At 43.9% G+C, this 21,355-nt stretch overlaps 1 protein-coding gene across 4 annotated transcripts in view; it reads right to left on the bottom strand.

The window, feature by feature from the left end:
* Tmem164 (transmembrane protein 164) overlaps positions 1 to 21,036 on the bottom strand; it is a 172,254-nt gene extending 151,218 nt beyond the window's left edge. Inside the window, exons 1-2 of one of the 4 annotated variants that reach the window (XM_013025885.1) lie at positions 20,902 to 21,036; positions 19,515 to 20,178 (exon numbers count right to left, since the gene is read on the bottom strand). In XM_013025885.1, the coding sequence (XP_012881339.1) occupies positions 19,515 to 19,901 (387 nt within the window). In that variant the 5' untranslated portion in view covers positions 19,902 to 20,178; positions 20,902 to 21,036. Of the gene's footprint in view, positions 1 to 18,537; positions 18,587 to 19,514; positions 20,179 to 20,528; positions 20,611 to 20,901 lie in introns of those variants that run through there. The other 3 variants (XM_013025886.1, XM_013025887.1, XM_013025888.1) reach the window with 3 other exon arrangements.
* Positions 21,037 to 21,355: the final 319 nt, after the last annotated feature.

Here is a 21,355-nt window from a genome sequence, read left to right as displayed (position 1 = left end):
AGATGAATGGATCAAGAAAATGTGGTATATATAAACAATGGAATTCTAAACCTCCATCAAAAAGAATGACATTGCCCCATTTGTTAGGAAATGGAAAGACTTGGAAAAAATTATTTTAAGTGAATTAAGCCATGCCCAAAGAAACATAGGTCCCATGATTTCCCTTATTTGCAATAACTAGTATATGTCTGAGACAAGCAAAAATGGTCAGATAAGTTGATATTAGGTGAATTGAACCCCAAGATAAGGACTCAAATGATTTTTCTTTCTTGCTATTGTGTCTAGCATATTTATATTTCTTCGTTGCTTTGTATGTCCCTCCCCCATGGTATAATCCCTGTTTTCACTGTATTTGATGTTGGTATAATTTTTGGAGGGGAAGGGAAAAAACAAATTGTTTAAATAAGGATATAGGTGGACCCATTGCACCAATGAGATAGATGTACAAGATGTTATGTCGAAAATGACCTTTACGACTTTGGTGGGGGGGAAGGGGGTTGTTGAGGGTGTAGGTGGAGATGGGAAGGGATGGTAATGGGAAACAAAAGAGGAGGCAACACTGCTTGATAAGAAACGCACTCATTACCTTGCCCATGTAATTCTAACACCTCTGTATGGTATTTTCACAATAAAATGTAAAAAAAATTGTTCCTCTAGGTTGCAATCATCATTTTTATTGCTTGTTTTTTTGTTTAGATACACATGATTGAACCCCAAAGGGGCTCTCACATGTTAAGTATATGCTCTACCATTGAGCTACATCCCTGACTTCCTTTCTTTCTTTAAATTTTTCTGTTATTCACAACATATGTACTTACAGCAAATTGAAACTAAAGAGAAATGCAGTAATGAGTGTCCACTCCCCCAATCGCTCAAGAGAAAGCACTTGGCATATGTTCTTCTAGACTTTTCCAATGTGCTCATACACATTGTGTACATAAAGGAGTTGGTTTTAGAAAGAATGCATTGTTTAAAAAAATCATTGTTTTCCAACTAATTTTTTCTTTTAAAAATATACTGTGAACATATTTGAATGAGAATATAGACATCAGCTTCCTTTTTTTCTTTTTGGTGGGTCGTGGGGCTTGAACTCTGGGCTTGGGTGCTGTCCTTGTGCTCTTCAGCACAAGGTGAGTGCTCTACCTCCTGAGCCACAGCACCACTTCCGGTTTTCTAGTGGTTTATTGGAGATGAGTCTCATGGACTTTCCTGCCCAGGCTGGCTTTAAACTGCGATGCTCAGATCAGCCTACTGAGTAGATAGGATTACAGGTGTGAGCCACTGGGGCCAGTTTCAGCTTCCTGTTTTAAAAGTTGCACAATATCCCATTGACCAGGCCTATCATCCTGCAACTGATAAGCTGGTTCAGAACATTATCTATTTACCAACACTGATACCATGAATATCTATGTATGCAATTCTTTACATATTAACATTTGCAGGGTAAATATTTACAAGTGGGTGGAGTGGCTGGCCACGGGAACTAGTTTTTTTTCTCAGAACTACCCTGTCTGTCTTACTCTTCACATCTCATGATGTGCAACACTATTTCCTGGTTCATGAAACTCCATATATTCCTAGGACTCATAGTACTTCCTGGATGGCTGCTCCTCCACTAAGCCATCTTCCTGGCTCCAGAAATCACCATTCTTCCAATCTTCTCTCTCTTTCTTTCATGAGGCTCTCACCATGTTTATCTTCTCTGAGCAAATGCCTCTTATGTAGACCATTTCTAATCCCAAGCATATTGCAATTGCCTATGGGACATTTCAGCCTCAAACTTTTCAATGTCTCAAACATATGAAACTTAACAAATCCCCAAATAAACTCATGACCTTTCTCTCTAAGTGAGTGAAAATAAGAAACCAGAATGTACTATAAGTTGTGGAGTATAGAAAAAATAGATAAAACATGGATCTTGCATTCAGGAAATAGCACTCTATGGAATGGAGGAAGATACATAAGTAATTCTATAACATGAGACCAAACAACATGCTTAAATAGATGAGTGACTAAATCCGGCTTTGAGGCTTGAAGAGAGCTTCTCAGGAGTATTTGCATTGTGTCTTCAATGGTAACTACCGTTTTGGGGTTTGTTTGCTTTTTTTTTAAATAACATTGTGGATGTCTTTACTATTGTTAAACTCTCTACTCTGGAAACTAATGAACTCATAGAAAGATTTGTAATTTCTTTTTTTTTTTGTCTTAGGGACTCAAACTGAGTACCTGATTCTTTTGATCATTGACTGTCAGTCTACCAACTGAGCAACGCCTCCAACTCCAAGATCTATAATTTCTAAACAAAGTATTTGCATTGAAAGTGGACTATTTTCTCACACTTAGCAGTGTTTTTCAAAACTAAGTGGATAACTACTATTTGAACAACAAGAGAAAAGAGGATGCAGCATAAATCGAGTACAAATTCAGAGATGCATGGAAGTTTATGTTGCAAATATGTTGCTCTGTCTAGAGCACATTGACAAATAGAACTGGACCACAATGTAGAAAAGGTTGGGACCAAAACCATAAATGATCCTGAAACCTACCATTAAAAACCACAGGCTTTCTCTAATGAGCTTACATATTTGCTATTCTTAGACTATGTGCCAAGTTTGGCTAATTGATATGTGGCTGCCTTGAATATTGAGTTAAAAAAAAAGATTTTAAACCTCCAAGGATACTCTCTGGAAAAGCCTGACTATGGCTGATTAGCACATCTGTCAGGGACATCATCAAGTATAAGCATCTCAGTGTCTACTATCTCAGCTATCTTCAGTAGGTAGCTATCAGAGTTTTTTGAGGAAAGCAATGACACGCCCAAACATGTATTGTACTTGTATCATCCTGGCAGCAATAAGAAAGATGGAAGAGGAAGACATACCTACAGGAAAAAATACTGAGTTAAAAGACTGATAACGAATAAATGATGACAATGGTGGTGGTGGTGGTGATAAAAAAAAAACGGGATGAGCAGGGCACTGGTGGCTCATGCCTGTAATCCTAGCTACTCAGGAGGCTGAGATCTGAGGATCATGGTTCAAAAACCGAAGTGGCGCTGTGGCTCAAGTGGTAGAGCACTTGCCTTGAGCTGAAGAGCTCAGGGACAGGCGCCCAAACCCAGAGTTCAAGCCCCATGACCAACAAAAAAAAAAAAAAACAGGATGAAAATAGGACAGATGAATTAAAGAAGAAAAGAGAGAATTAAAGACAAAATTAAGCCAGTTACCAGTAGTTCATGCCTGTAATCCTAGCTACTCAGGAGGCTGAGATCTAAGGATTGCATTTCAAAGCCAGCTAGAGCAGGAAAGTCCAACAGACTCTTATCTTCAATAAACCATCAGAAAACTGGAAGTGGCACTGTGGCTCAAGTGGTAGAGTGCTCGTCTTGCACTGAAGAGCTGAAGGGCATAGCACCCAGGCTCAGAGTTCAAGCCCTACAACCAATCCCCCCCCCCAAAAAATGGACAGAATTTAAAACAAAGACTCAGAAAGAACGATGACTGTGATGATGGAAGGAAAAAGGGGGATGGAAAATGTACCAAAGTATGTAACCCAGGTCATTAGATGAAGTGTGATGCCATTCACTAAGAGGAGTTCTCTAGGTCAAGTATCTTGACATTCCTTGCTATTCTTTCTAAGCCATTTGACTTGAGATACATGGGCCTCTGAGCACACTATGAGGGAAAAAACAGTCTCAACACAGTGCCACATATAAAATTATCTGTCTCCCTTTGCCAATTAATAAGAAAGTATGCATCAATATACAAGTCTATGCGACTTATCTCTAGCAAAATGCCAGAAGTGGAGCTGTGACTTACACAGTAGAGTGCTAGCCTTGAGCAAAAAAGCTCAAAGACAAAGCCTACTCCCTGAGTTCAAGCTCCAGGACTGGCACAAAAAGAAATGATCCCTTCTCACTTAATGCTTTATTTACAAGGCACTTGCACACATCTTACTTCAGTTCTTTCTCATGCTCAACCTACAATAGAGGAAGAATAGGGATCTTCCTATCTTACCAATGTTAACAGCCCTAGCTTATATCTTCTAGGCATTTGCCAAGCCTTCTGTTCAAGCACCTAACCAGTCAAAATTATTCAGCTTTATCAATCAGTTAGTAGGACAGGAACCGGGTCTAACTAACACATAATCTAGCTCTCTTTTTATTCCACTGAAATATTTACCAAGATACAGCAATGTCTCCCATAGGCTAGAAGATTATTTTGACCTCTTACACCTTTTGCCTTTGTTGGTTTTGTGAGACAAATGTTCTGGGTTGATTTTGGTCCTTTTCCCTTGAGTCTCATACCATTTTTTCACTAAGATCAGATGAGGCTTATTATCCCAGCTACTGAAGAGGAGAGATGGAGACAATCAAGAACCATGACTGACCCAGCATAAAGATGGTGAGAGTTTTCTGAAAAATAACTAAAGCAAAGAGCTACATGCCTGACTCAAGTGGTAGACATTTGCCTGGAAAAATGAGCCCTATGTTCAAACATCAATACAGAAAAAAATATCAGATGCAAACCTCTATTTGGCAGAAGGAAACAATGACATCAGTTGCTATCCACAGCTGAATGAGTCTCATTTCTAAACAACCAGTATCTAAAGGCAGGTCTCATTGGCCCTGCACAAAGGCTCTTGTGAACACACACACACACACACACACACACACACACACACACACACACCTATACCTGTTTCCTTTACTATCTGCTCAGGGCAAACAGCAAGCAATCCTGGCATTGAGTCTGGGTTCTCTGAGGAAGAAAAAGAAGCAAAGGCAGAAAAGCCAAGTTGAAAACATAGTTGTAATACCTATCAGGTAGACAGGTGGCCTGCAACCAGAAGATGATTATTTCCCATATTTCATGGACAATAATGTTCAATAAAATCCCACAAGATTTCTGGAGCAGAGGATGCAGCTTAGGGGTAAAGCACTTGCCTAACATGTGCAAAGTACTAAGTACAATGCCTTGTACCAAAAAAGTTCAGTTTCTCGGGCTGGGAAGTTGGTTCAGTGGTAGAGCGCTTGCCTTGCATGCTCGAGGCCCTGGGTTCGATTCCTCAGCACCACATAAGCAAAAAGAAAAAAGCCGGAAGTGGTGCTGTGGCTCAAATGGTAGAGCACTAGCCTTGAGCTGAAGAGCTGAGGGACAACGCCCAGACCAAGAGTTCAGGCCCCACGACCGGACCCCCCCCCAAAAAAAAGTTCAGTTTCTGTAAGAGTAGGCAAGAGCTAAAGTATTGTTCCTTCTAGGCTGCAATCATTGCAGGTGGAAGGAGGCCATCTGTGATATGAGAGTGAAATTGGGAAGCAGGAGACCCAGATCTCCTATTTACCTATGTGACTGAGCAATCAATCAACTCACTAAGTCTCCATTTTTGTTCATAGAGAAAGCTAAGGAAAAAGGAGATCTTCTGAGCTTATCTCTGAGGTTTCTTTCAGCTCTGACTTGACATCACACCGCTGTTTCAACCATCTGAAAAAAAAACTTTGCTAGAACATCCTGTGTCTACAAGAAGCAAATGAAAGAATTAGATAAAACAAAAATGACCTTTGTGCAAGGCTGTAAATGCGGTAATACACAGACAGTAGACTTCACAGCAAGTCTGCAGCATATTTAATAAGTGCGCAGAAATGTCACAAGTGTTGCAATTTGAATACTGGCAGCACAGAGAGAGTAGAGGCAGGACAATCTTGAGTTGGTGACCAGCCAGCATGGGTGACAAATACACCACCTGAAAACAATGTTACAAGTAAAATTACTACTACTTAGAATTTTGATGAGAAAGTACAAAGTAACCAAAAATTATCTTGAACTCTATGTCTGAAATTTGACCCTTTTTTTCCCTATCTTATCCGGTTCCTGGTTTTCAATGTTCAAAGGATCTGAGGAAGGCCTCAAATGAGCAGGAGCACCAGCTGTCTTTAAAGTCTATAACAAAAAATGAACTAAAAAAAAGGAAAGAAAATGAGAAGCCCCATGCCAAGGGAAGACAAACAAAGAGATTTATAAGTGGCTGAAACTAGTATTTAATCCCACTTCACTGGGAACTAACTGTGGAAAAAGGGGATAAAAAAAACAACAACAGGTGCAGAACCACGGTGTACTTTGCAAATTGTTTTTCAGGACAGACCCAAAGCAGGGAGTAGGACATTTGGGAAGCTGATCCAAGCATGGTTTCTATGTATGTCCATCTGAGCAAATAGAGCACTAGCTGGGAGATATGGCCACACGACCCAGAGAGTCAGGAATCTCTGAGACATGCAGGCTTTGCATTCTTTCCTACAAATCCAACTCAGCCTTGACACAAAGGTCACCTGTGACTCCTTTGCCCTGTCCAGGGAGGTCAGCTATGGGGCCATAGTCAATCTGTTTTCTTCATCTACTAGTCAGAACCCTCACAAGCATGCAAGGACTCATGAACTTGGCTAGTGCTACCATGCAGGGATATTGTTAAGACCAATAAACTGGAAGCAGAGTGGAATGAGCTGCCTAGCAGCAAAATAGAGCCTTGATGGTAAAACCAGCCCCTTTCCTCAGGTGTCCCTATTCCTCCAGGACTAGAAGCCCAGGAAATTGGGAGAAAATATCCATGTGAAGCAAAGCTGAAGCCCAAGGTATCCATTGTGAATGAGCTCAAGATAATGAAGCACTTGTGCCCTTGCTCCTCACCAACATATCTGTGGGGTACAGAGAGTTAAAGTACAGGCTCTCTCCGTTTTCCTCCTTTTCTTCCCCCTCCCTCTCTCCCTCTCTAAGTACCTGAGACTTTCACAGAGGAAACTCTTAACAAGTACAAACCCAGCAGAAACAAGTGCTGATATGTTGCACTCTTCCCTAGGTCTTACAATGAGAGAACTCCCACAGCTGATTTCTAAGAGTTGCTGTTTGTCTTTCTATACATGTGTACTAAACTAGCCCTCCCAGGGAACGGGGATTACCATAGAAAATATGGTCTTATCTTTCTCAATTTTCATCTTCACAATTTCAAATAACTGCCTAATTTCCCCACCATGGCAGGGACAGGGTGGAGTATTCACATTCCTTGGCTGTAAAGTTACATGGCACCAGCGCTAAAACACTGCATTTTAACAGGGTCTTCAATTAGTCACCAGTGGCTTAGAACCCAGAACACAAGTCTGTAAAGAGAGGTAACCAAACCCCAAAAATATAGGAGGCATTGTCTATTTTTTTTCTGTCCATTTGTGCTGAAGTAAGGAAACGTACAGTAAAGTCTTTTCTTTAAGCAGCACATTTTCACTACAGTGGTACTTGTCCTTCAGCTAAGATACTGGCTCACTTTAAACTTGCCTTTCTGGACCTGCAGATATAGGTCAGAGATACAGTACTTGCCTAGATGTCTAAAACCCTGGGGTCCATCCCAGCATAGCCGAAAAGAAATAAAAAGAATAATAAACATCCTTTCCTTCTACCCATGAGTGGCCATGTCTATACTAAAAATTATTCCATCTTCCATCAGAAGACATTAATGAAAAAGTAAAACATAAATCCATGAACCTGTCTCTGCCCCCCACCCACTCCAAACCACTTCTTTTAACCTTCTCTCTGATACTCACTGGTCTCCCAGATGACCAATTTCAAGGTAGTGTGTACCTTGCAGACCCACACTGATACAGGGCAAAAAGAAGTAAATTAAAATGTTCCTGGAGGGGCTGGGAAGGTGGCTCAGTTGGTAGAGTGCTTGCCTTGCATGCATGAGGCCCTGGGTTCGATTCTTCAGTACCACATAAGCAGAGAAAGCCAGAAGTGGCGCTGTGGCTCAAGTGGTAGAGGGCTAGCCTTGAGCTGAAGAGTTGAGGGGCAGTGCCCAGGTCCAGAGTTCAGGCCCCACAACCAGCAAAAAAAAAAATCCTGGATCATAAGGGCTCAATAACTATGTGCATATGATCATAGAACATAATGCTTATCAAAATGATGGGGGGGGAAAGAGTTCCTGAAAAGCCACATTTCCTGTCACTGAAAGCCACCTCCAACTGCTTCATAAAGGGCTGGGTAATTTAAGATAACTTTCACACTACCTACACAAAGCTGTCCTTAGGCCTCCAATAGCCAAGCAACCCTGTGACCCTCTACCCCCCAGAAACCATCATTGGTGCTCCTCTCATAGCTTCATGGAAGCATTATTTCTGCCAACTTCTTGACACAAAGATGTCATGGAAATTTTTTTTAGTTGAGATTTTTGCTTATTTTGTGGCACTCAGGTTTGAAATCAAGAGTTTGAACTTGAGGCCTCTTGCTTTATAAGCTGAGCCCATGCCTCCAGCCCTGTTTTGTACTGGTTACTTTTAAAATATGTTTTTTTCTTCCACCAGATCCATGACTGAGCTTCTAGCTACCTACTATAGGCTTCCTATCATCACTGGGATCACAGGCATGAGCCACTGCATCCAGGTTCCCTCTGTTTAGATGGAGTCTTATGGACTTTGCTATCCTGGCTGGTCGGGTACTATAGTCCTTCTGTTCTTGACCTCCCAAATAGCTAGGATTACAGGCATGAGCTACCAGTACCTAGCTTCTTAGTTGAGATTCTTAAATCTGCCTTCCTACATCATCCTTACCACCCTCTCCCAATATCAAACACTCAAGCTCACAGCAGCAGCGAGTGATGATGATGACTGTTGCCCTTATTTCTATTGTCAATATGGTGGCAGTGATGATGATTGTTGATATCAACATTTCTACCACAGCTAAAATATACTGAAGTGTACTATGTCTAGACATAACCTTAAGTGCTTTACTAATATTTTCTCATTTGTCTCATGTAATCCTCATAACAACTCTGATATGTGTAAGTATGATTTCTCCAATTTACTAACATGGCAACACTGTATAAGAGGTTATCTTGCCAGAGTTACATACCAGTGGAGGACTTGAACCTAGGTCTGAACCCTCTCAGCATACCACTGCTGCCTTGAAATGCACAGTAGTAGTATTAGTGCTACTAAAACTGCTACCATTTATAGAGTGTACACAATAAACCCGGATTTCTGCCCAATGCTTGATTTAAATGTTTTTCATCTTTACTGGTCTTATTTAATAAATACCACTAGGATTTTCATTTTACACATGAGTAAAACTGAGGTTTACAGCAGTGAAATAATATTCCTATAGACACATGATGGAGGTCAAACTCAAATCCAGGAAACATAGTACAAAAGTCCTTTCCACTAAGTTGAACTTGCATTAGGAAAAGGAGGCATGACTACTGCCCTGCTTGAACAGGATTAGGGTTGTGTCCCAATTCAGACATAGAGAGTCCTGAGAATTTAACAAATGAAAACCAATGTGGAAGCCTGTTTAGCTCTTCAGTGTACATGCCAGCAACTCAGGTTTGGCTAATCTAATAAAAGAGGATCAGACTTCTTTCCAAAAATGTCTCCTCAAAACCATTTTCCCTTGACCAATTTCTGAAGCTAACACCTCACCACCAGCATCTGCTAATAAATGTTTACCCAGGGCTCCCAGAGCAACAGTTAAGGTCTTAATGTGCAGTCTGGCTCTATGCCTTAATCAGCACCTGAATGAAAGGTTTCTTTGCTAGCAACAGCCAAAGCAGAGTCAGCCAGTCTTTCTGCAAACACAGCTGGTCGACTGGCACAGGCAATTCAACTCACAGGCAACAAAATACACCCCAAGGTGACAGCACTGCTGACACGGGTTGGCGACGGTGAAATTGAAGGCATCAGGATGGAATGAAGATGGGCTTGTCCTTCTCCACCCCTGTAGATGACCTAACACTCCCTCTCATACACACCTAGACACATGCACACCAGCCACAGCTCACACTGTTTCTGCCAAGTATTCCAATCATCTTCTCTTCCTTCCTGGCTTTTATCATCTATGTCCTTGTCTCAGCACCACCCAATCCAGTACAAGACTCATGCTATAGGATGAATAGAGCTTATTAAGAGACTCACAAATCACCAAGGATCTCAGCCTGACAACCAGTCCTAGTGTCCTGACACACCATGCCCAGTTTTGCAGGCCCTACCCTATGGAACTAGTGAAGAGCTGAGTAATAGACTAAGAAGTACTCAGAAGGGGAAGAGTCATCCCCAGCCCTTCAGGTGAATGACTACATCTAAGTACTTCGGGAGGAGACTTGTGTACCCCTGAGGGTCAGAAGGCAAGGTTGAAAGACATTGAAAAGTACAATTCTCATGGTCATGCAATGGGAGGGACGAGACCAAAATCTAGCCAAAGAACATGGAAAAGGCTATGTGCTTAAAAACACTACATGTAAGGTGGTGATTCATGCTTGTAATCTTACTCATGACACTGAGATCTAAGTATCATAGTTTAATGCCAGCCTAGGTAGGAAAGTCTGTGAGACTCATCTCCAGTTTGCCACCACGAAGCTGGAAGTAGAGCTGTGGCTCAAGTGATAGAGCTCTTAGTCTTGAGCACAAAAGCACTGAGTTCAAGCCCCAGGACTAGAACCAAAAAGAAAAGAAAAAAAAAAACTAGATGCAGTCTAACAATTAACAAGTTAAGGTAATTAAGTCCTTTAAAAAATTTATTGTTTAAAATTTTCCCAGTGGGAGTTGGAGGAATGGCTCAGTTAGTAGAGAGCATCAACAAATGAGCAAAGCATCAGAGTTCAAAGCTACCGAGTTCAAGTCCCAGTCTTGCCCAAAAAAGAAATAAAATTATCCCAGTAGCATCTGTCCACTTAACATTCCCACTTCAGCATGAAACTTCTAAGCAGAACTGTTTCCTCCTAAGTTCCCTATGGTGTCACATCTTTCGGGAAATGGGAGAAGGAATTATTTGAGAGCTTAGAATAGTCTGGAAGGAGGAAGGCTTGGATAGGGGAGTCACTCACATGGAGAGACAAGGAAACAGGAAAAACAATACGAGAAAGACATAGACACAGTTCCAGCAGTGAAAAATGAAGGCTGGGAGGGAGGGCGAGAAACAGGACCATATTTTACCTGTTCTGCTGTGGCGTTTACTCAGGACAGCAAGTAGGCTGTGAGCCACTAAAAAGCATTTCCTAGTTGCATGTGGGCTAACTGCCATCTTGACATTCTTATTTTCTGTTCACTTAACCTCAATGTTCTGTATATCTGCCCTTGACAGCATGGGCCCTCGTTGGAACAGTCCAGAAAACATAATTCTCTATCTTATGTCCGCTACTGACAATTCATGGGCATCCGCAGTTCTCTTATCAACAGTTAGAAGTGACAAAGCATTTCTAGAGTCTCACTTAGCTTGCAGAGGGAGAAATAAGAAGAAATGAGCTCCTGATAATAAGACGCAAATGATTCCAGGTTGTGCTTGGGCCAATATACCATAAAAGAGGAAGGGACTCTGCCTTTGCAGTCACTGTTTCTTATACCTAGAATTATCTTTTTTATTTTTTTGTGGGTCATGGGGCTTAAACTCTGGGCCTGGGTGCTGTCCTTCAGCTCTTCAGTTCAAGGCAAGTGCTTCTACTACTTGAGCTACAGCCCACTTCTGGTTTTCTGGTGGTTAATTGGAGATGAGTCTCATGGACCTTCTTGACTGGGGCTGGCTATGAACCATGATCCTCAGATTTTAGCCTCTTGAGTAGCTAGGATTACAGGCATGAGCCACCAATGCCCGGTATACCTAGAATCATCTTATTTCCTCCATCACCCTCATTCCTTCACATAACTTTATTGAGCATCTAATACAGCTAAGCCCGTTCGAGGCACCAGAACAAAGAATGAGATAAACAAGGAGTTCAGGAGTCTCTGCTAACAACAACAACAATAATAATAATAATAATAATAAGTATACTATATGAGCCAGTGCAGCTCAATTACCTCCTCTAGGAAGCTTTTCTTAAATATATTAGGAAAAGGCTGTCTCCCTCTATGATCTACTTCTGAGCCACTTCTTGCCTCCAATGCTGGACACTTACAGGCATTCAGAGGTTTGCTGAATGAACACAAAATGACTAAATACACATGAGTATTTAAAACCAGAGTATCATAAACAGTTGATTATTTACATGCATAAGAACTGAACAATAAAACATGCTGAAAGTTGTTTGGGGAAGGGGGAAGGGAGGAAAGGGAAAGTGATAGTAGAAGGATGATTGATCAGGATGCACTGTATAAATGTGTGGAAGTGTGACAACCTATTCAACTAATGTATAATATACAAAATTACAGGAATTTATAAAAAAGAATATCACTGGGCACCAGTGACTCACATCTGTAATCTGAGCTACTCAGGAGCTGAGATCCTAGAATTGTAGTTTGAAGCCAACCCAGGCAGGAAGTCTGTGAGATTCTTATCTCCAATTAACCACTAAAAAGCCTGAATTGGAGCTGTGGCTCAAGTGGTCCAGTGCTAGCCTTGAGCACAAAAGAGCTCATGGACAGTGCCCAGGCCCTGAGTTCAAGCCCCAGCACTGGTGCGAGTATGCAAATGTACACACACACACACGTACACACACACAGACACACACACACAAAGTATCACCAAAAGTTAGTATGTAACATCCAAGTGTGAAAACTTCCTCATGTTTGTCTACAGATCTTAGAGAATGGAAGGAGGGAGTCTACATGGTCATACTTTGCTAAGAAAACTCATATTACTCTAAAGTTCCCTTAAATTCCATCGCATATTTGGGAACCTTAACCTCTACTAATTTGGGCCATGCTACCCAATACCCACACCAACCCTAACATGTTGCCAGAAGACCCTAACAGCTCACAACAGTTGGAAGGAACACTTGAGCCAACATCCCATCTAATACTTTGACTACCAAGTAATGTCTGTCAATTTGGAGCCCCAACCTCATCAGCATTAGAACCATAGGGAGTTTGTTGTAAACACACACTCTCATTCTTACCCTTGACCTGCTTAGATTGCTGTGTAGAGAGCCAGTTTCCAAGGATCCTCACAAGGAAAACTTTTCACACTCAGAGTTGTTGGTTATTGCTTGGCCAATAACTAGCAGGAAAGGAACATTTAAGGAGAGATTCTCTCAGTGTAATAAAACATAGAGCAACAAAGAAAGGGAACTGGTGGTATAACTCGGTGATAAAGTTCTTGCAGAGCATGCACGTGGCCCTGGCTTCCATCCCAGCACTGGAAATAAAAAGACAAATTTTTAAAAAGGACAGGAGAAGCTGAAAAATCTTGATCTTCTTGTGGAGTATGTCAATGAGACGTGTTAATAATGAGCTACCCACTACAAAGTACAGGAGGGGAAAAGAGGAATTGTGAGTCACTAGCCTAATAACATTCTTTTCATTTATATGATATTAAAGAAACAAGAAACCAAAGTTGGCATGTCCACATATCTGCCAAGGGATTAAGACTGAGATCCAACAGCATAACTTCCTAATCAGGATGAAAGCAAGCAGATATTTTGGGCTAAGAGTGGGCCTTGGTTCTAATAACCAGCTCTTTGTGATAGAAATTCTACAAAAAGATGTGAGAGCTAGAGCTGACTGCCTTTCTACTCTGAGTATTTCAAATTTTAAAAAAAGCAAACAGGAAGATTCTCTTCCTGGGCATACTAGTCACTAGAACTATATGAGCCCTCAGGGGACCACAGGGAGGGCCACTAGAGGGGAGAAAAAAAGGAAAGCAAAAAGTCAACTCTATCAGGCAGTCGGGCACCATTATCCAAGCAAACATTAATCAATTAGTGTGCCGGTAACACATTGTATTCAGCTCCACAGGGAGTTCCACTACTGTACGGTTTTCCTTATAAAAATTGCTCCTGCTAACAGTGGCAACTAAAGAACCATGCAAAAACAAGCAACCAGGCCAAACACAAGATTATCTACCTGCATACAAAAGGATTCATTAAAGAGCTGGGGATTTGACCCAGGGTCTCATACATACAAAGCATGCACTGTACAACTCAGCTATACCTCCTTCCCCATCCCCTTACCTAGGACTTTAGGAAGTATTCAGAGGTCTGGGGAAGGAAGAGAAAGAGTATTATTAGAATGATGAGAATAATTGGAGTCAGGTCAGTATCATCTACAAAGGTTTCACAAAGAAGAATCTTCAGAATATCCAGAGGACAGGAACCAAAATAAATCCTATGAAGACTAAGAAGTAGGTGGTAATTCTGTGGCAAAGGAACAAAAATCCAAGGAGCCTGTGGATCAGTCACTGAGCTGAAGCCAGCAACATATGGTTATTTTAAAAGCAAACACAATGTTGGCTTGCACTAACAGGTGCACAGCATGAAAAGGATGAGAAGAAAATCTTTCCTTTCTGTTTGGTGTGAGCTAGACCTCTGGTAAAAGTGCCCAGTTTTGCATACTGTGCAGTACAAGGACATGCAGACTTGGGCATGCAGCCATTAAAAGCATCAGCAACGATGAGAAGAATGACTTCACTAGCTATCAAGAAAGGTGAAAGGAGGTGAGGCTTGACTGTCTTTGAATCTCAAGCAAAACACATTGGTTACCTGCCCATTCTGATCAGCTTTGCTCAGCTTCTCCAGTTAAGTGATCACATATTTATCAAAAGATTAAAATGCTTTGTTTCTATGTGACCCATTTCATGGTGAAGGCTGAGACAGGAAAAGGTTAAAGAATTTGTTCAAGTTCCTGTAGCAAGCCATGGGTAAAACAAGCATCATAATTTTGAATCCCAGTGCTGCTATGGAGTATTTCTACAAATCCACTCCCCCTCTCATTATAACAGATGTCCCCAAAGACTGTAACAATGGAAGATGGGAAAATGCAAATTTCCTTTGGGGGTGGAAATAAAACAAACTAAAGAGGAAAGTCATGCCTCACTGCCGAGGCTCATATAAACATCATCCCCTTGTGTCTCCCTGGACTGACAACACAGGATACAGTCCATCTGATAAGCTGTCAACAGATGGCTGATCCCTCATTGTACCTATTACCTACAGATGCCAATTCCAAGCAGGAACAGTAATCAGTGCTCCAGACAACAGATGGGGAACGAGGAGGTGTATCTGCTCTAAAGTCAAGAGGGAAAGTAAAGAGCCTAGTTTTCACCTCCATCAGGTTTTCTCTGAAAGAAATTCATCACGTGGTATCTGGAATACATCAGTGTGAGCTGCAAAGAATTACCACCAAAAGCTCAGGAGTTTCTGAGTAGGGGCCAATCACCACCTTTACCAAGGAGGTAAGAAAAACCAAACAGGAAACACAAAGCAAGTAAGCCATATATGATGAAAAATCAAACTCTAAAATATTATAAGGAAGACAAAAAAGGAATAACAATGGCTAACTCTAAAAAAATAACAGGTTTCAGTACTACTGGCCAAAAAAAACACAGCCATCTAGTGACTCAGAGCTAAAGGGTCAATAGCACCAATTATTACTTGCCAAATGTCCAGCTTGGATACAGCCTGTTCTATGTGCACAGACATGGAGGGTTAAATGACATATGCTACACCCAGCTAAGTTCAGTAGTTAATCAGGAGATGCTGGCACAAACACACACAGAACTTACAGGAACTGGACAATTAAACAAGACATGCAAAATGGGATCTTTTCATTAAGACAAATTACAACCTAACTGAGCTCTAGAAAGATACAGGCCCACAAACTTCATACCACTAGTGTTTACAAACACAATTAGACAAACTACATAGAGTTTTGTTTTTGATTTGAGAGTATTTTGCTATACAACCCAGGCCGGGCTCCCACTGAGTAATACAGTCTAGTTTTGAACTTACCTTCCTGCCTTAACCTCACCACCCAAATTCTGGAATTACAGGCAGATACAACCACTAAGGTACCACCACTACACCTAGCTGAGAATTTTAATCCTTCCCCTAAAAAACTACATCTTTACAAGAATCTCTCCTTGCTGGCTTAAGCATGGGTTTCTTCTCACTGTGGCAGCTCAGATCTAAAGCCATCCACCTATGCCACTAGCTTGGCAGGGATTTTTAATAAGCAGCACAATTTTAGCCATATCTGCTAAAATCATGAGCAAAAGGAGTCTGACTGGCTATGCTTTAAGAAATTATCACTGGTATGTATGGTAGAGACCATGGATATTTAGCAAGGTTTTAATTGTGCTATGCTAACCTTCACACTAAGTATGAAAACCCCTAAATATTTTCAGCTATGAGATGGTGCTACAGCAATCCTAGAGTGATATCAATATACAGTCCTAGACGTGTGAGAAATCAGACAAGACCAAAAAGAAACCCAACAGCAGGAAATCTGATCAGGAACAGAATTCAGATACAACTTCTGCATTTCCTTATGCTACTCCCGTTAGAAGTAATCGAAGTCAGCATGGCCGTGACTAACCCCCTAGAAGTAATCAAAGGCAGGATGGCCGTGACTAAGGTCTGTGTACAAGGCTTTTGGAATGAATATTTGCAGACTGAAAAATGGTGGGCCAAAAGGTAACAAAATTCCCTCTGAATTCTCTACTTACTAGCTAAGCAGTATCATCCTTGTGACAAACTTACATCCACTCTGAGGAAGAAAGCCATGCTTTACTGCTGCATTATAGCCTAATTTGACTAATTCATTTCTAAAGCACTTCTTTTTTTGGTCTTGAACTCTGGGCCTGAGCGCTGTCCCTGCGCTCTTCAGCTCAAGGTAAGCACTCTACCGCTTGAGCCACAGCGCCACTTCCGGTTTTCTAGTGGTTTATTGGAGATAAGAGTCTCATGGACTTTCCTGCTGGGGCTGGCTTTGAACTTCGATGCTTAGACCTCAGCCTCCTGAGTAGCTAGGATTACAGGCATGAGCCACCAGTGCCCAGCCAAAGCACTTCTTTATATTCTATCTCGCCCTTGAAATAGACAAGGTCATAGGAAACATTTTAACATGCCTTTCTTCAGGCCTAAGCTTATCTATCACAACCCTAAATAAGATAATGCGTATGAGAGTGCTTTATAGATAGTAAAGTGCTAAATAAAAGTAAGGTATTATTAACCTCACCTACTCTCATTAGTCATTGCTACAATGTGCCAACCATCTGTTAATTTTTTAAGCACTCACATCAACTTTAAAAAAAAATCCATACATTCCTACTTGCAGGGAACAGCCACACAAAGGGTATAGAATATCAAAGGCTAGGTTCCCAGGTTCCCCTCCTTCCCCCCTACACACACACACACACACACACACACACACACACACACACACACACACACACACACACACACACACACACACACGGTGATAGAAAGCAATGTTTTGGGATAAAGGACAAAGGAATATACTCCTGGTAGGGCTCAAGAATTTCTCAGCATGACTCTGCTCCCTTCCCTCAATGTTTAAGCTAAGTGCAGGACAGGAGAAAAACCACAGGTGTCAGAAATCAGTGCGAAGTCTCCCAACTATACATCTAAGTGCTATCATCCTCTGTATGTGTAAGGCTTACTAGAAGCCACAGGGATCACAACATAGATGGAAGCTGGCTACCTGACATCCACAGAGAAGACACTAGTTTCACATTCATGGAAAAGACACTGGTTTTCTTTTTCCACAAAAGCTCGTCAAAAAGAAAGCCTTTTAGAAGAGCTCTCTGACATATCTTCATCTGCTGCGTATGGAGAAAAGAATCACGGAATGTGTACTGCCAAAAACCAAGAGTACAGCTCTGCATCATTCTGCAGATGAGCAAACTGAGGCCCAAGAAGTGCTCTTTTCCGAAAGTCACATAACTCATTAATGCTAGCCTTAGGCCTCCTAAATCTAAAAGCCTCTTAAATCTTCCCTCTAAAATCACAGTGCTGCCAGATTTGAAGTCATCACAGCCACAGCAGCCCTTGAGATTGAATTTAGTTCTTTGTTGACCTTCTAGATATGTGGTTGCCAGAGGCCTCAAGACCCCTTTGTAGAGGGAGCACCTCTGACCCTCACCACCTGCCACCCTAAAAAAGCACTCCTGTCCAGAGAGCCTTCCACAGCAGCGGCTGAGATGTGTTGTTTTTTCTGGGTAACAAAAAGCCCATTCATAAACAAGAAAGAAAGAGGACTGGCTCAAATTTACACAGAAGGTCTAGCTGGGCCAGCCCTGGATTTCCTGTGAATCGCATCACTTCCCAAGATGCCCTCTCTGAAACAAAAAGACTGCCCATTCCATCTCCATTCCATGCTTACAGCCCAGTCAATAATGCCTCATCATTCAAGCGATCCACACCTCCTTGCCACATGTGCATACTGGGAGAGATCACAGGTCATTTACTACATTTTACAGATTAGGAAACTGAGGCCAGGGATGTGCCACCAAACATTAGTTCCTAGGAACACAGTTGCAAGCAAGTCTCTGAGCCATGAATAGACAGTACAGTGCTCATCTGCCTCTCTTGCCTTGCCTCAGGGCTGTCCCACCACCCACTGCCACCCTCAACTTGAGACTGACAGCCTGTTCCAGATGCTAATTCATCTTTTGGATGCCGGCAAGTGACCTATCACTAAGCTCTAGTGAGGCAGTAAAATTGAGATAACAATCTTAACCTCCTGCCCCATATAGGGTTGTCACAAACTGTCTACAAATATAAAAGCAATAAAGATGCTAATGATAGGTTTCTAAATTGCCCTTAAATAAAACCCACCAGTTTTCCACAGGCTGAACTGTAAAAAAGATAGAATCACTGTCCCATGCTCCCTTTTGTCCTCTTCCTCCTCCTCCTCCTCCTCCTCCTCCTCCTCCTTGTCCTCCTCCTCCTCTCTGCACAGGCTGAGTACTGAAAAGCAGTTTCACTCTTGGTCTTCACCCAGATTATTTTTCTGTATTTGGAAATTTCTCTTTCAATCCCTTTTTGTTTTCCATAGCATAGCTAATGGCTAGAAGTTTGGAAGATAAAGAAATCAGTTCTCTGATCACCCCTGGAGACCAAATGTGTGATAAGATGGAAAGGTTCCCAAAGAGTAAGTAAATACCCTTTCATCATAGATAGGAGATAGAGATCACCAGCTCCACATTCCCCAGTGAGCCTGGTCTGCTTTAGAGAGGTCCTGGTAGGGGTTTGGGGTTGCTGTAGCACCTTAGAACTCAAAGACCTCACTCACCCTAAGATCATAAATTCCCAAATGAAAGTCATTAACAGAAACCCATAAATTATTTCCCCAAAATACCACAGTGAAGACAAGGAAGCTTAGTGACCACCTCCCAGGAAGGAATAACACTAGGCCCCTGAGAAATTAAGTACTGGAAAAGACAAGAGGGCCGAGCCTTGGGCCACTGAAGTGATTCAGAAAGGGCACCTGGCTGGGGCTGGACTTCCTGCTTGGGGAAGGCCAGGCTAGGGCAGCACTGGAAAGGTAGGAGGGGCTTGGGGCTTGCATGTTGCCCTTCTAAGGTTGAGACACAAGCTTCCTCACCTCCACTGTGGCGCTGACACTTGGTGCAAAAGTGAAAAAAAAAAAACAAATCTGAAATTAGCACAAAGGCAGCCACTAACTGGAAAATCATTTTTAAGGGTCCCATTTTCCATAGAGGTGAAAGAAGTGTATCTACACTGTGGAGCTTCCTGAGCACACAAATGAGTCTTATCACTTAGGCTGCCCAGGAAAAAGTCAACAGACTCACATGCATCATGGTGACCAGGTGACAGGGGTTGAGCAGGTAGATGACGGTCCTGGTGGCGAACTTAAAGCCCACCTCTACCCCGAAGGTCAGGCACAGGGCTACTAAGAGCAGATTCTTGCTCAGGCTCTCCTTGCCTTCCTCTGGCCGCTGGGTCACCTGCTGTGGCTGGCTGCCATGGCCACCCCTACCGTCCTCCGTCCGCCTCAGGATGTGCCGCAGGGCCACCAGGATCTCCAACAGGGCCAGGGTCAGGACCACCACACTTTCCAGCAGCCGCTGCTGCCAAGAGAGGAAGGCAGCACAGTCGGGGCCCCCATTGCCTGCAAAACTGGGGTCCACGCCCCCATAGAGCCAGTCCAGGAGACTTTGGTAGCTATACCGGGACATGATGTAAAGTGGCTCTTGACCACAGTGCGGGAAGCAAGAGCGAGATGGAATAAGAGCTCAGGGTCGCCTGGGTGGTGGTACATGTAAGGAGGGCACCTCCCGCCACCCACCCCCCTTCGGACACCGGGGCACCTAGAGCAAGAAGGGACGGGCAGCTACACGCAAGGCCCAGGGTAAAGTGCTGGATCTAACTTGTCCCCACGGCTGTCTGGGGGAGCCCCCCGCGCTTCTCCAGTGGCCACCAACGAGGCAGGGTTGAAAGGAGCCGTTGGCCAATCTAAAAGGAAGGAGAGGAAAAAAAAAAAGGTCTCAAAGAGGCAATTGCATCGGGAATTAACGAAGCAGGGAGGGGTAACTAGCATGGGCAAGGAAAGGGGAACCGGGGTAGTGGCAAAGCAAGCAGGGGTTAGGGAAGCCAGACGCCGAGAGGGTAAGGGTGGAGGCCGAGGGGACCAGGCACTGCCGAGGGTGCAAAGTGGGAAGGGGAGGGAGGCCAACAGGGTGAGAGCAAAGGGACACGCGGAGGCTAGGAGAGGAGCCGGTAGGGCCAGACAGGCAGGGAGGGCGACAGGGATGGCAGGGGCGCCGGACTCCACGTCTCACGCACTGCTCAGAGAGATCGCTTACTCCTGCAACCGCGTGGCCGTCTCTGTCCCCAGCTAGCAACTTCGCCGCGGACGGCCCCTCCAACCAATTTACAGCCGTCCCGGTCGGTCCAGCCTCCCGCCTCCCGGGTACACCCCCGAGCCCCCAGCTCCACCCCCGGCCCCAGACGCCCGCCCTCCGAGCAGCACCACCCTCCGCCCGAGGCCCGCCCGGGACCTGCCCCCCTCTCCCAGGCAGCAGCAGGAGGAAGCGGAGAGAGAGGGCGGAAGGCTGAGCCAGCCCGGAGCCGGGTTGCAGCGGCCCCCACCCTCCGCCCCAGCACCGCGGTATCTTCCCGCGCCTCCCGCCCCGGCTCCAGGGACGGGCCGCCGCACCCCACGGGGGCTGCACTCACCGGCAGCCTGACCCCGCGGCCCAGGCTTGGGCGCGATCGCTCGGTTCCTTGTACTCCCTGCGCCCCAGCACTTCGCTCCTTAGGCGGCCGGGGCCGCAGCCACCGCTGCCACCACCGCCTCCGCGTAGGGCTCCACCTCCCCGTCTTCCTCCCCCCCAGCAGCAGCGGCACTAGCTTCCTCCTTCTTCCCCTCCTTCTCTCCTCCTCCTCGCCGCCACCTTCCCCCCGCCCTTGTCCCTCCCCGCGTCCAGTTCAATCTCCCTACCACCTTCCCACACGTCCTCAGGCCACCAAAACTCCGCCTTGCTTGCCCTGCGGGGTCTCCTGCAACCCCCCCTCCCCGCCCCCCTTGTCCACCGTTCACACTTCCCTGCCAGGCTCCTCGGCCCTCCCCCCCACACACCCAGTTGCTTCCCTCCCGAGACTCAATCTCCTCCTCCTCCTTCTCCCCCCC

The sequence above is a fragment of the Dipodomys ordii genome, unplaced genomic scaffold (assembly GCF_000151885.1).
Source record: "Dipodomys ordii isolate 6190 unplaced genomic scaffold, Dord_2.0 Scaffold88, whole genome shotgun sequence".
Taxonomy (NCBI): Eukaryota; Metazoa; Chordata; class Mammalia; order Rodentia; family Heteromyidae; genus Dipodomys; species Dipodomys ordii.
The sequence above is the reverse complement of the archived record's forward strand: the minus strand, read 5'-3'. Positions and strand labels throughout refer to the sequence as shown.